Genomic DNA, 15,616 nt, shown 5'->3' with positions numbered 1-15,616 from the left:
ATTTCCTTGTGCACAAATCGGTCAGAAATCTTTATTTGGTAAGCATCTGAAGAGCCTGCAGATTCTAGTTCAGCTATAAAAGACTCTTATATCTGGTTATCTCATACTCCCACCCAGTGGAAAGGAGTATATTGTTCTATTACAGTATATTCTTCATTCTTGTTCATCAGTTAACAAAAATGATATAATTATTTATAAAACCATCACATTACTTTTGGATCAAGTTTAAAATCATACTTTACTGAGGGGAAAATGGCAGGGTGGGAATTTAGTTCCTAATATAGATAAATAGATCCTTATATGGCTGTGAACTATAGCATGCATCCTAATAATTAGTAAAGTGACTGACTATGGGAGGAAGTAATAATGTTACAAGGATATGTGATGAAAGGTATGGGTTTCCTCTGGAAATGTTTATTATCCAGTTCTATTCCAGAACAACATGTACACCAGAAAATAAGGGGAACTAGATTTTAGAATTTGAAAGACAAAAAAGCACCTGAAAAAAAAGCCTTCTGGTTTTCAATTCACAAGCTATGACAAACTGTAACATGAGTAAATAAATTATATTTACTATGAAAATGTTATACATAAAAAGGTATATTAACCAATGATATAAGAGCCATCTCTATACTTTTTCTTATTACTTATATCAGCTATTTTTGGGAGATTTACATTCTGAGAATATATATATTTTCCCCATCCACCCCTCACCAACCCAACATACCTTATTAAGCAAGTAAAATCGGTTAAAGCAATATACCAATAGCAGCAGGAAAAAGAAGTTTTCAGCTTTCAAAGTGGGGAAAACCTGATTGATTCATGATAGCTTTTAAAATCACAAATACATTATAAACCCCATCTGCATCCTTGCCACAACATGGTGGTCTGTGGTAAAGAGCACTTGGCAGGAATGTGACTCAGCAGGGGTGGGATGGTTTTTCAGTTAGAGTTGTCATCATGACAACAGCTGGAGTGACCACAACCCTTCCAGACCCCTTACCCTGGAGCTCCATTTTTACAACAAAAAGGGATAGCCACAAACCACAATTCAAGAAAGAAACCTATAAAATCTGGGCCAGGTGCCAGGAACTATCCATTACAGAAACATATGCTATTTAATACTTAAATCTATGCTATTTACTAGTTAAAAAAATTTTTTTAAATTAATTTTGGGGGTTTTTAGTCTACAGTGTTTTACATTTGAATCACCCATATTTAAATTGGAAAACTTTATTTTTACAAATATCTTTTAAGAACTTTTAAACTCATTAGGAAGACATCCTGTAAGTTAATGGAGAGGAAAATTCTGTTGAGGAATTGGGGGATTTTCTTGGTATCCAAGAAAAAGCATAAGAATGAGTAGGATATTTATCACATAATTAATTTCAACCTGAAATAACACAGATTCCATCCTTAAGAAAATGAAGAACTTTAAAAAACTGGTTTTATGCCAACTTATAACAAGACAACAATGGCATGGGTGAGCACAGTACTCACGTTGCTGGGGTGTGTACAAACATGTATGGTTTGTTTAGTATCTTTCCTCAGATGCTCCACCAGTAATTTTTGATGATATATGCAGACAGATAGCCTGTTTACTACATTTATTTGATAGCAGTTTTGGGGGGAGTTGTAAGTCAGTTACCATACTTAGCACAGTTGCCAAATCTCTAAATCTTCTAAACTGTCCTAGAGCACTTGTCCCCAAATTCTCCATAGGATGTTAATAAAAGTTATGTGGGGGAAGAATGAAGGGAGGCGAATTCAGAATTAAGTTTATTTAAAATGATCTTTTTTATGACTTCTTAAAAAGATGCAAATGTAGTCTGAGAGAGTGAGAAGGGGAGGAGGATTATTTGTATGAAAAAGTTCTTTGTAAAAAAAAAGTTGAGGGGCGCCTGGGTGGCGCAGTCGGTTAAGCGTCCGACTTCAGCCAGGTCACGATCTCGCGGTCCGTGAGTTCGAGCCCCGCGTCGGGCTCTGGGCTGATGGCTCAGAGCCTGGAGCCTGTTTCCGATTCTGTGTCTCCCTCTCTCTCTGCCCCTCCCCTGTTCATGCTCTGTCTCTCTCTGTCCCAAAAAAAATAAATAAACGTTGAAAAAAAAAATTAAAAAAAAAAAAAGTTGAGCATGTTAACACATACACACGCAAAGGTTAATATGAATGACAAATCAGGACTGTAAACTCAAATTTTTACATTACAACTTCAGATTTCTTGAGTTAAATCCAGGAGAGGGAATGCCAAACTGTACCAAAGGTACTGCCTCAGAAAAATACATAGATTTACAGTTTCAAGCTGAAAGCAGGCAAGAAACTATCCTCCATCCCCAACCCCAAAGAGAAATTATTTTTGTATCACTATTTGTAAAATATATATATATATATTTTTGTTTTTACAAGGCAAGTAGTAGCAACTGGAGTGCTCTGACATGCTGCCAGCACTCACAGTGATTTAAAGGTATGGTCATGGCACTACTACAAACCATATTTTAAAAGGGCTGGAAGCTGCCCGTTTATAAGAGGGATATACTTATATGGACTTAAGCATGGGCCTCTTGTTACAGAATTCAACACAAGGATTAATCCATTTATGGTGTGGAATTTTTAGTTTTCAGCCAGCCCTAAGCCAATCGGAAATTCTCTGAACAGATGTATGCTATATTCAAGTAACATTTTTCTTTTAAGATGCTACTGTTTTATTAGATGGATTTATGGAAGATAAGACAAAAGAATAATTTTATTGCTTACGTAATAAATGATCTATTATTCCAAATAATATTACTATACTTTCATATGAAATAATTGATTATAAACTTGAAATCTTGGGTTTGCATCTTAACATTTCATAAATATTTGTTAGCTCTAAATATTACTTTTACTTGACAGTGTGTCCAGAAGATAGTATAGCTCTTATTTGGTAAGTATCAGGCATCCTCAACCTTTTATTTTCTCCTAGTCTTGTAATTATTGATGGAGTGAAGAAAGAGAGTGCTCACAGATAAAGCATCGTTGTCCAAAAAAGACATATGTCACAAAAGCACCACACTATAGAGAGCCTGGTGCAGTCCAAAGTTCACTGGTCATGAGCGTGTAAACATGGGTTCTAGTTTCTGTTCTGCTGTCTAGAGAGATGGTTGAGGAGGAAGGTTTTGGCAAGCTTTGAGTCCAAATTCTAGCTCTGCCACCTATAAGCCTTGCCTTTGGTAAGTCATTTAACTTCCCTCAGTGTTTGATTTCTCATATATAAAATGGGAATACTATCACTTATCCCAAAGGATAGTATGAAGATTAGTAACAACCAAGTATGTAAAGTGCTATGATAAGCAGAAGTTTAAGACAGCCCCTATGACCTGCATTCTCTGGTGTTAATCTTATGATTATGTTACAATGGTATGGCAAAGAGAAATTACCTAGGTGTGCCAAATCTCATCACATGAGCCCTTAAAAAACATAAGTTTTCTCTGGCTGGGAGCAGAAGAGGAAGTCGGAGAGATTTAAGGCATAGAAAGGATTCCAAGCACGTTATTGACTTTGAAGACAGAGATGGCCATGTGCCAAGGAATGTGAGTGGCTTCTAGAAGCTGGGAACAGCCCCTGACTGACAGCCAGCAAATAAACAGGGACCTCATGCCTGCAACCACAGGAAATGAAGGAAGTGAATTCTACCAACATTACAAATGAATCTGGAAGCAGATTCTTCTCCCAATTTCCAGATTAGACCTCAATCTGGCCAAAACCTTGATTTCAAGCCTTTTGAAATCCTAAGCAGAGCATCCAGTTAAGCCTGCCTTGACTTCTGACCTAATGCATAAATGGATGTTTAGTCAATTAATAGGTGTTGTTTTAACCTGCTAATTTGGAGTAATTTGTTGTGCAGCATAGAAAATCATTACAAGTGCTTATTAGCATAGGACATTTTTATAAATTATATTTCTTATTAATAATTAATAGGCTCAAATAAGTCATTTTAACTTCCTTGGGTTTTAGGTCGTTGATCTATAAAATGAGGTTTGGCTAACTGAGTTCCAAGTTTTACTCTAAACTTCCATAAGTCTAAGAATTTATTTTTAGTTTTTTATAACTGTTGTGACACACCTTGACAGGCAGTCATGCCTACTGAATCTCTTCCATTCACTCTCTACATTCATTCCGCACCCTTCTGCATGGTACCCTGGGCCATGCTATAGGAGGCTGACCCCTAAGGACTGCAGCAGTGGGCTACCTTGTCCTCAGCAATGGAAGATGCCAACAGGAAATCTGAATGATGAAGATAGTAAGGTCTTATTTATTTGCTGGCTCCTACAAATATATAAGGTGCCAAGGCCAAAAATGACCCTTTACTTGGGGGTATGCAGAAGTAGGAAGAGGGTGGTAAGGACTGAATTGTGTTCCCCCAAATTCATATGTTGTAGCTCTAACCCTCCATGTGACTGTATTTGTAGATAGAGCTTTTAGAAGATAAAGTTAAATGAGGTCATAAGAGTAGGGTCCTAATCTGATAGGACTGGTGGCCTCAAGAAGAAGAGAGAAGATATCTTTCTCTCTCCATATGCATGCACAGAGAAAAGGACATGTGAGGACACAGAGAGAAGCTGGCCACCTGCAAACCAGGAAGAGGTTTCTTACCAGAACCCAACCATGCCGATACTGAACTTCTTGAACTTCTGGCCTCCAGAACTAGAAGACAATAAATATCTGTTGTTTAACCCACCCAGTCTATGGTATTTTGCTATGGAAGCCTGAGCTAATACAGGGATCAAGGAAGAGTTCTCAGAGGTAATGCTTGACAGAGACTTGAAGAATAGGAAGGACTTTTGTTTCATCATAGTGAAATGTAGGGTTTTTCCAGCTGAATGAAACATACCAAAAAACACACAAGTTCCAGGGAGCAGCATATATCTCAGCAGTTAAAACAGAGGCTACTTGGAAGAGAAGTGGGAGAGGAGACTGGACAAGCAAGCAGGAGTAGAAAGCAGTGAGGGTTCTTAAGCTATTGGGAAGTACACAACAGTATCCATTTTCAAGACCATTCTTGTGGCTGAATAGAAGTCAGGCTGGTAAAGTGTGGAGAGTAATTTAACTCTGATTTTCACAATGTGCCCCATGAAGCCCTTAGAGTCCTGGAAGTCAAGGGTTACCATGAAGATAGAGGAGGAAGCTAAGTGGACAGGATCCTGGGACTCCATGTCCACTGCAGTCACAGCAGTCTGTGGCCTTGGACCAGACCTGGGATCTTCATTACACTCAAGACAACCAGACTTTTGCTTCAAAGACTGTACTGAAAATGGCTATCTGGAGGTCAAAAGCACCTGCCCTCCAGCCTTCCAGCTATGGTGAAAAATTCAGAGAATTACCAAGAATTCTGAGGGAGAGATGTGTCCAGATTCATGCCAGGAAGAAGACGGATTTACTAAGTAATACCACCTGGATGAAGCATATAAACTCAAGCTAGGTTGGAGGCTGTGGCAAAACCATAGTCTTTTATGGCTCTTAACAGATTCTCAGAGTCTATCAAGGTAAGTAAATGAAAAAAATTAAAATTAAAAAGTGATTTTCATGCCACAGAAATATGCTCTTCTCTGACATTTTTTTAAATCTGAAAATCTCAGATTATAGTGATCTGTAATAAAAAAAAATATAGCACAAACAATAATTACTCTAAACCAACCTTCTGCTTTAGAGAAAAGATGCTATCACTTAGGAATGAGCTTTAAAAATCTCATTAGCAGTTTTTGGCAACTGTATGGTCAAACTAAAAAGGTTTTTAAAGATTTTTTAAGATTTTTAAAGATTGTACAGTTAGAACCATGCCCAGCAGAGGGCACTGCAACTCTCTCCACAGCCCACTGTAAGCACCACTGAATGGTGTGCACATCAGGAGCTGAAATATTCGAGTCCATGAAAACTATTTTCTGTCTAGTGACTTAATGTTTCAGAACCACAACAGACATGTTGCCTAACTTCTATGTCCCTTAAAAAGGTGGCACAGGGAAGATCCATGAAAGTCTTGTAATTAAAAAACTCCCTGAAAAATTTTAGCTCCTTACAAATAAAGAACTGTACCATCATTTCTGCATGGGCTGAGGTTTCCACTACCTTCATTATTTAAAACAACTGCCGTTGTTTCCTAAAACTTGCTAAATAAACTAGCTTTTAAAAGAACCTAATATCTCAAATTTTAATTGTTTATATTCTCCTATAACTTACATTGTACACAATCTCAATAGCTGATGAAATTTTTTATTCTAGGGAGTTTTCCATGGAAATATGCAGCACAGAAATTGTTCTCGAGTGAGATTTATTCTAACCAGGCATCTGACATCCTAATAATGTATAGTTGATCACTTTAACATTTTTCTTCTAACAATGATGTGCTGATTCTAATTTGAACAGACTTAGATCAACTACCATTATAGTCTTGACAGCCATTGATGAACAAAATTTACATTCTTCATAAGAACAGGTTTAAAATACCAATTTTTAGGTTTATATAACATACACTATTACTTTAAAATATGTAAATAAGATCTACACAAAATTCACATTTTGATCCACCAACATTTGTCCTCCATATATTTGAACTTGATACAAGCCAATGATGGCAATGAATTATTTTTTTAATTCAAGTGTTAAAGCTAAAAATTTCGAAGAGTCCTTAGATACCAGTCTATGTCCTGACAACCAGCACATGAGTGCTTAATCATATTTATTGTTTATTGCAAATATATAGGTAAAATGTGCAAAGTTATCAATTTTTAAGAAAAGAATTATAATTAATAAACAGTCCTAGAAGATTACCATAAACTTATCTGCCACTCAGGAAAGAGACATAAATTCAGTATTCTAGACTCATAGGAAATCTGAAGGACAGCAAATACACAATTTCAAATATAGTTACGATGGTCCAATTAGCTCAGTCACACTTAATGGTAGGAAAACAGAATAGCTTTAGCCTTTATTTTTTAGAAAAGAATATGACAGATCTACAACTTAACAGCCATGCTAGAGAATTTATAAGAGATCCCCGCTGTCTGAGGAAGCAGTGCCAAAGAGCAGAAATTACTAATGTGGCTGTCATTTTCAAAACATTACCTCCAGAAGTGTAGTTCGAATCCTTCACATTTTTCTTTGCATTTTAAACAGGGAGCTCCAAATCCTTGCTCATGACCTAAGCCCATCTGTTAAGTAGAAAACAATGTGTGTTATAACATTTTTTAAAAATCTAAAAAATTCAATAAACTGTCCTTCTAATTCTACTAACCACTCCTGTTTTTTTTTTTTTAAATTAAAAATTTTTAAGATTTCTTAAAATTTAAATCCAAGTTAACTAACACATAGCGTAATAATGACTTCAGGAATAGAATTTACTGATTCATCACTTACATATAACACCCAGTGCTCATCCCAACAAGTGTCCTCCTTAATGCCCATTACCCATTCAGCCCCTTCCCCCCACCCAATACTGCTCCAGCAACCCTCAGTTTGTTCTCTGCATTTAAGAGTCTCTTATGGTTTGTCTCCCTCTCTGTATTTATCTTAATTTTGCTTCTCTTCCCCTATGTTTATCTGTTTTGATTCTTAAATTCCACATATGACCACTCCTGTTGATAGAAGTTGCAAACAAATCTTTTATGAGTATCACATTGTTTGGTCAATGAGGACACTTAGGTATGGATATGGGGACTCCAAATACCTACTCAACATACCTTGTATTCTTACTGATTTTTTCATGAAAGGAAAAGCATCAGAATACAACTGTTTAGAGGACTACAAATACTGCAAGTTGCAAAAAGTCATGAATTTATTTCTTTGGTCACTAAATGCCCTGTATGCAATAGGAACAGGGAGTTAAAGAGCCAGAGCTTGGGAAGCAAGCCTGTCCCCAAATGACATATTTTTTTTAGCAAACAAGGAATATAAAAAAGATTTTAGGAATTATGATTCAAGTAATTTTATTTCATTTATTATTTATTATTCATTTATTTTATTAACATATGGTCAATTTTGTTCATTATTTCTATATTTATTATATTCAAAATGTTATTATTTATAAGTATAATAGCAATAACATATGTTGAATGCAAGGAATAGAGGTAAGCACTTATCAAAACCTTATAAAATCTCAAAAGCAATATTATTCTCTATTTTAGAGATGAGAACTGAAATTCAGGAAGGTTACAGAACTTGCTTAAGACCAACATGTAAATAAATGGTAGAGAAGTGATCTGAGTCCAGGTCTTTCTGACACCAAAGCCTGTGCTTTTACGCCTGGGGTGGGAATAGAGGGGGTGTACTACTGCCCTAATTATAACAATCTATTTTTTAATCACAATAAACAACAATCCTTGGGAACTTACTGAGACATGACTTAATAAACAAAAGAGGAAAGAGTGCAGATGAGGGAAGGACCCAAGAAGGCAATGTAAGCTCTTTTACCCAACTATTGATATTAAAGATCAGCCCACTTTATATCATCCCATCGGCAAATCACCAGCGACCAGGCTACTCTGTTTTAAATATCACATCAGTGACTCCCGACAAATTCCTTAGCAGCTAGTGCCTGGGGTAAGAGTTCAAGCTGGACAAACAATAGATTTTCTACCATGGCACCCTTTTGTAACTTTGCCAAGTTGTGTTTTTGCTACGTAATCTAAACCACACTGTAATTTGTTCCTTGAAAGCTCAGTCTGACCATGCCCTGAAGTTTAGATGAAGCCCTTCCTTTTTTTCTCTGAAGAAAATGACCACATCCTCTTACCGTAACGAAGATCTACCCAGCTGCTCAGGGGAACCCACATTATTTTTAAGTCAGACCATCTCAAACTGTCCAGTATTAACTAAATTTCATCACCTTTGCCATGCCCCCATTACCAATTTTCAAAAGATGTTGAAATTATATACTTTAATACTAGATGACACTTTATTATTATTATTATTTTAAGGAATTGAATTGTTTCCTTGTCGCTAGTGATCACAGCTCATACTACGGAAGTAAAATGGGTTAAGCAAAAGAGAGAGAGGAACGGATTATTTGAATTTTCTGGTCTTTTGCAAGGAATGTAATTAAAGAATTTTCTCCATTACGATATCCAGACTAAAATGAACAGCAAATCTAAAAAAGTGTATTCTTTTTCAAGCTCTTTCAAGTTTTCCATTACAGGAGAGTTAAGAATCCCGAATCCACCTGGTGTATGGATTTCCTTCATACGGTGTTCCATTCATCTCCTGCCAAACTCTGCTCCCACATGAAAATTAAGATGACGTTATTAAGACTTAATCACATAGCTTAGCTCAAATCAGCTGCTTCTAAACTCTCCTGTGCATCATTCACAGTAAGAAATACATTTATCTCATGACAGATATATGCACACACATATGGAATTAAATTAATAATAAACAAATTCTTACCTGCCTTCAAATCTGAATCACCTGGTCTGAGCAACACTGGCCTTAATAAAATACAGCAAGCACAGTGGAAAAATACCATCTCGTTCTCGAATTCTGAATGAATTCTGGAAGCTTAGCTAATATAACCAGAACCCTACTTGGTCAGCAGAGATATGACAGTAAGGCCCAGCGTAGTTCATTGCCAACATAAAGTCAGCATTGGAAAGGGCCAAGTTGTTTCCTTCCTACCTGCTTTTTATTCCTCTTAAAATAGTTATCAGTTTATCTATTAGGATTATTAGAACTGGTGATGTTTCATGAACATGTCTTTTAAAGTGGCCCACATGCTCTTATTGCTGGACAGGCCTGGGCATCCCCCCTGGTGTAAGAGGCCGGGAAAGGAAAATCAAGAGAGCAGTTCTGCCCTGGCTGTGCAGCTAGTCAACAGCACGCTGATCTCACACCCCATGTGTGGCAGGCCCTCCACTCAGTGCCTTGGTGGAACTTCCCTGCGGCTTCCAAAGATTTCCTGGCCCATCTCTGTTTAAAGGGAAAGGGCTACAAATGCAGGTGGCCTGAGCGCTCTAGGTCGGGAAGATATGAATCTGTCAGGGAGGTTAGGAAGGCTGTTTTGAACAAATATTGCTTGAACTGCGCTGAAAGGATGAGCGGCTCCTAACTCAGTGGGGAGGGGGAGGGGGAGGAAGCACATTCAAGGTGAGGGGACAGTTATGCGAAGGTCTGTGGCAGAAGCGGGAATTGTTAGAGCAGGGACAGCTCAGAGCACTCAAAAGGTGGTGATAGGACCAGACTTGCCACAGGCAGAGTGGGGTTTTGTTTTCACCTTATCTTTTCCTTTTCCCAAGGAAAACATAATCTTCCAAGGATGAGACTGGTAAGGAAGAAGCACTAGAGAAAGGCACTGGGTGGGGAGTTGGGGAGCAAGAGCACCCACCCCTCAAGCTCTGCTGGCCAAGCCACAGAGGGGACCCCTCAGGGAGATTAGAACACCTGACTCTGAAAGAAGACGTAATCTGAGAAAATGGCTCTGCAGCTTGCCAGGAGGACTCAGGAAGCACTGCTCCCGTGTTCTTCCACCCACTCGGGCTTGCCTGGAAGGCCAGCTAAGTCTCCAGACAGGTTCCTCCTACCACGGTTTATGACCACCTGAAGAAAGTTTCCTTCCCACCTCTCCACACGCACACACTTTCATCTTCCCCGAACACTCAGACACAAGTTGTGAGGGGACTCTGAAAGTATCATAGAGAGGGAACAGGAGCATGAAGGAGTGGAATGAGATCATGGCAGTATGATACACTCTCCTGCCACAATTCAATGAAAGCAGTTCTAATTAAAAATAAACCCACAATAAAAAAGACACCTAGTTTTTAAAACCATTGTTCGCAGCTATCATGATTAGTAAGTTTCACACTGGGAATGAACTTGTTTTTCTAGAGGAATTTCATTAAAAGAAATTATTTTTATAGCTATAAATATATAGGTATAAAAAAACCTGCTTGATTCCCAGCAATGAAGATCTCTAACCCATGTCACTTACTGGGTGAGAACTTCTTCCATATTCTTCCCCTCTTTATAAACCTCTGTTAGGATAAAAAAGCATAGTGCCACTAATAACAAAGAAATGTGGTTCACACTCTAGTGTGTGGCTAGTTCCACATCTAGAATGCAATGTGTTCTCTAATCCTGTTAAATCCAATTTATATGATAAAATTGTACCAGAATAGACATATTTCTACTGGTATGAGGCAAATTTCTTCTGTTTCTGTTTCTGCCACAACTTAGGCATCTAGGCATCTGCTATCCTTCCCTTCCCAAGTCAAACATATCACGTGAAGGCAAGTGTACAAATTCCACTCTATAGTAAAATGAGTTTCAGAGCCAGAGCTGCCTCGAGCAGTTTCTCCCCTATTCCAGACCTTTTTGGTCAGAGGTCACAGAAGCTGAGATTCCCTGGCTCTTCCAGTGCAAGAGTATGGAACTCGATTTACCCTAAGGGCTCAGCCAATTTCTCTCCCTCCTTCACTTCTGTATTGAGGATTCCCTGAAGTGCAGGACCCAGGCCTCTTCTGCCTAGACTTCTTCCCTCCCCTTTATTCTTAGCACAGGCTGAACCCTCTGGTTAGCATCCTTCTTTCCTCAAGAGCCTTGGTGGTTACTCTCAGACATCCAGATCTTATAGGTTGTTCTCTGCCCAGGTGTCCGCGCTTGAGAATTCTTGGTGAGGGGTAAGAACAGACAAGGTGTTACATGATGACACCCAGAGTATGTGCAGGGGAGTGAGGGCCCAGAAAGTGCTGGCAACCTGGCTGTTTAGAAAGTGAAGTCCAGATCCCTGGACTAATGTAAACACCAAGATATGTGTGCTCATAGGTAATATGTTGTGAGAATTAGTCATCCCAGGTATTAAGGAAATGATCAAGAACGACTTGGCTAAACAGAGAACTGTGAAAATGTAGAAAGAGCACTCAAGGGAGTTGGAAAACTGTGGTCTGGTCCCCAGGTGTTACTGCTAGGCCTAGGGATTTCAGAAGTCATTTTCTTCTCTGGATTTCCTCAAGTGGATAATGAAATGAAGGGATTGAGTTAGATTAACTCTAACAAACTTTTTAATTCTAAAATTATGACTGTAAATCATGTTTCAGATTAACTTTACCTGAGTTTGTTATTCGGCATAGTCATCTGCTCAACATCTAAACACTAAATAGACAGTAGTCATTTGAGAAAGCTAATAGATTATTGCCTCTTATTGGTCAGAATCCTTTGGAATTCAGTGTGGAGGAGTTGTTTATATAGGAAACAAAAAAAATTAAGTTCTGAGAGCTGAGATACAGTTCTGTTACATGTAATCATTTTAGTAGCAAATGTGATATGGTATTCCCTGCAGAATCAACACTTGGTGCCTAAAAACGCATGTTTTTCATAAGCACACAGGTCCCAAAGCTCTCTACTTACTTCATATAATTTTAGTAACACATTCTGGCCAGCGTCAATACAAGGATATGACAGATTAATTTTTCTTCTTCAGTGTCCAAAAAAACAGATCCTTTGGATTGACTATATTTGGAAAAGCTATGGTCAGGCTTTAGGAATACCTATCAAAGTCAACTGAAAAAATAAAAATGACTATAGTATTTATCCTGAAATGCTAGTCCTAGACAAGTAAGATTTTTAAAATATCCTTAACTATAGGCTCCAGAACTTACATTACCATGATCTGTGCCTCCAAACACCCCTTGTCCCCTGCTTAGTATTCTAGGATAAGAAATGGGATCAATTTCTCTGTATTCATAATTTCAGGTAACCAGATAGGTTGGCAACATTTCAAGTGACCCTTCTGACCCAGGAAAGGCTATTGCATGTCAGATACTTTAAGAAAAAAGGAAAGAAGGTTACGGAACATCTGGTATTTTAAACATGGTCTGAGTTGATTTGGAGATAATTTGAATCTGGAAGATATTATGCAGCATTCAGGGTGAGATCATCTGATTCATGCTGTTTTCATAACCAAATTTCCCTCCGGAGCAAAGAATCATATGTGGTTACTAAACAAGCAAGTGTTACTAAGACTTCTTTAATCATTTTGGAATGAAGCAGACCAAGGTAGATTATATGAAATATACATAAATTCTCTCTCTCTGTACATGTACATGCCTATTTACCTACCTATCACATATGTATATATACATATATTCATATTATATTCTTAAAGAGCATTTTAGATCTTGTTTATATAAATGAATATTCTGAACAAAGGAACTACATTTCCAAAAAATGATCTCTCTCAGCACATAGCTCTTTTTGAAAACTGATCTGTGATCTGTGAAGTTCTCCCCACCTGAATCAATTCATTTTGATTAATTTGTGACACAAAAACTTAAAATGTTTTCCATTTTTTGTTCTTTGGCTGCTTTCCAAGCTCTGTCAACAATGGCAATACCCACCTCCACCCCCCGAAAAAGGCTAGGTTACACAGAAAACCAGACTTAAATATAAAAATAGAGGTATCCTTCAGCTTTTATAGTTTGGCAAATTTCTTAGATGAGAATACAAAGAGATAATTTATCATGATTAAGAGCTACTATTAATCATTTCTAATAAAATTGCTCCATCTTTTTCTTTGCTTATAAGAACAAAAACTGTGCATCTCTCACTAAAGTTTGAAATACATAAGAGGAAGAACGAAGAAAGAGACATCACCACTCACCTAGTCACACAAACTGGGGCCCAGAGTCCTCCTTATCTCTGTCTAGCCATGCTTACTATGCTCCAAGTCTTGCTGGTCTGTCCTCTAAGAACTACATGGTTTGTTTCCTCACCTCCACTCCACTGCTCAATGTTCAAACTTCTATCAGGTCAGCCTGGGACCACACTTTCCTAGCTGACCACTCCATTTGAAAGCATCCTATTGCCACTCTCAAAATTATTTTAATAAAACCTAAAGATGATCACCACATTCCACTTGTTAGATGAGTTCAATGAATTCAATGAGTTCAATGAATTCGACATGCCTTAGCATTGCAGAGAAGTTGGTTTTCAACCCACACCTCCCTTGCAAACCTCTGCTTCCAGAAAAGCTTTTCCCTTTGCTGGATCTCATTCCATTTCCCCTCCATCTGGCAAAATCCTACTTTCTATAGACCTAATCCAAACATCAGTTACTGCGTGATGCCCTTCTTGGACTATTCTCAGCCAAGTTCTAAATTCCTATCACTCTATTATTTAGTCCCTTTCCACACGCTATGATTACTTACACATCAGTTTACCCCATTAGACTACAAGTTTCTTGCTCATATTTGAACTCCTGATGCTTGTCATAGAGGCTGAGCTTGACAGAAATGCCAGCAAGTTTTATTTATTTATTTATTTATTTATTTATTTATTTATTTATTTAATACTGGTCTTAATTATTTAATGACCTTTTAACATGATACTTTTACTCCAGGAACTCCCATTGCTTTTCAAAAAAATAAAAATTAAAATAATAAAAAATTTTTTAAAAAGAAGAAAAAGAAGAAAGCTGTGGTAGGGGTGGTTTTTGCCAGGCATGGTTCTAAGATTTTTACACGGATCATCTCATTTTATCCTCACAGCAAACCTATGAAAGTCTGAAGTACTATTAATTACTATGTGCATTTTCATACAGATGAAAAGCTGGAGCAGAGAATTGTTAACTGCCTCAGGTCAGCTGTATTGCAGAAGGCCCATTCTTAACCACTAATGCCTAAATGTAGGTCATGAACATGGAAAGATCTTGGATTAGATAAAGAGTAAATTAGTTTTTTGAAAATAGAAATCAATATAATTTTTAACTTGACACCAAGGATTATAGCTCAAGAATAGAATAATCAATTAACAGTCTTCAGCTGTCAATAGCACTTACAAATGGGAATAAACCTCTTCACTGTAGATTCCACAATTCATTTCCACATTCCTTCAGTTTTTCAGTGCCATAACTTTCAAAGCCAGAGCCCTACATGAATCTGTATCATAAAATCCACTGTGAGCCAAATGGAGTGACATCTTTTTGTTCGCACACAGTAGTAAACCATCACACAGATTATTGTATTAGGAAAAAAGGAAACAAGTGATCTTTCAGCCTAAATAGTTTATAATAAATTCTATTCTGGAGGTACTGTGTCAGTCTTCCTGGAACTTTAATAAATTAAATAGATGACTCCCACTCAATCTGTCCCTACATTTCTTAAGGCAGTACCAGTATCAAGTAAGTGACACAGGGACTGTCGCCAAGGCAATTTGTCTATTTTCAGTCTGAGATGCAGCAGATTACCTAAGACATCTATACAACTTCAGTAATCATGGTAAATTTTTGACAAGATCAGAAGTAGATCCTGCTGCTTTCTTCTACAAATCAATAATGAATTTTAGTTCTGGCATGATATCTTGAAACATTTCTAATTATATATTTTTTTATACTTAATGACAGTGGTATTTATACCTCCACCACCACCAATTGTTAAGATGTTACTACTGCCAGGCACAATACAGACACCATTTCATTTAATTCACAAGACAACCTATGGGAAAGGTTAATCTTCCCAATTTCACACACGAGGAAACTGGGACTTGGACAGATTGAGTAATTTGTCTAAGACTGCCCCGCTAGCAAGTGGCAGAAGTGAGATTTGAATCTTAGCAATTATAACTCCAAATCCTGAGCTCTTAACTACAAACTCATCATTTTTTC

The 15,616-nt window shown here is 37.5% G+C and overlaps 1 protein-coding gene across 2 annotated transcripts in view; it reads right to left on the bottom strand.

Moving 5' to 3' along the window:
* The window catches only part of TES (testin LIM domain protein), a 46,861-nt gene that overhangs the window by 14,846 nt on the left and 16,399 nt on the right, over window positions 1-15,616 (bottom strand). For both annotated transcript variants that reach the window (NM_001168698.1, XM_019814600.3), the window contains 1 exon segment: window positions 7,096-7,181. In NM_001168698.1, coding sequence (NP_001162169.1) covers window positions 7,096-7,181 — 86 coding nt within the window.

Source organism: Felis catus, chromosome A2 (assembly GCF_018350175.1).
Source record: "Felis catus isolate Fca126 chromosome A2, F.catus_Fca126_mat1.0, whole genome shotgun sequence".
NCBI lineage: Eukaryota > Metazoa > Chordata > Mammalia > Carnivora > Felidae > Felis > Felis catus.
This window is presented reverse-complemented; position numbering and strand designations above follow the sequence as displayed.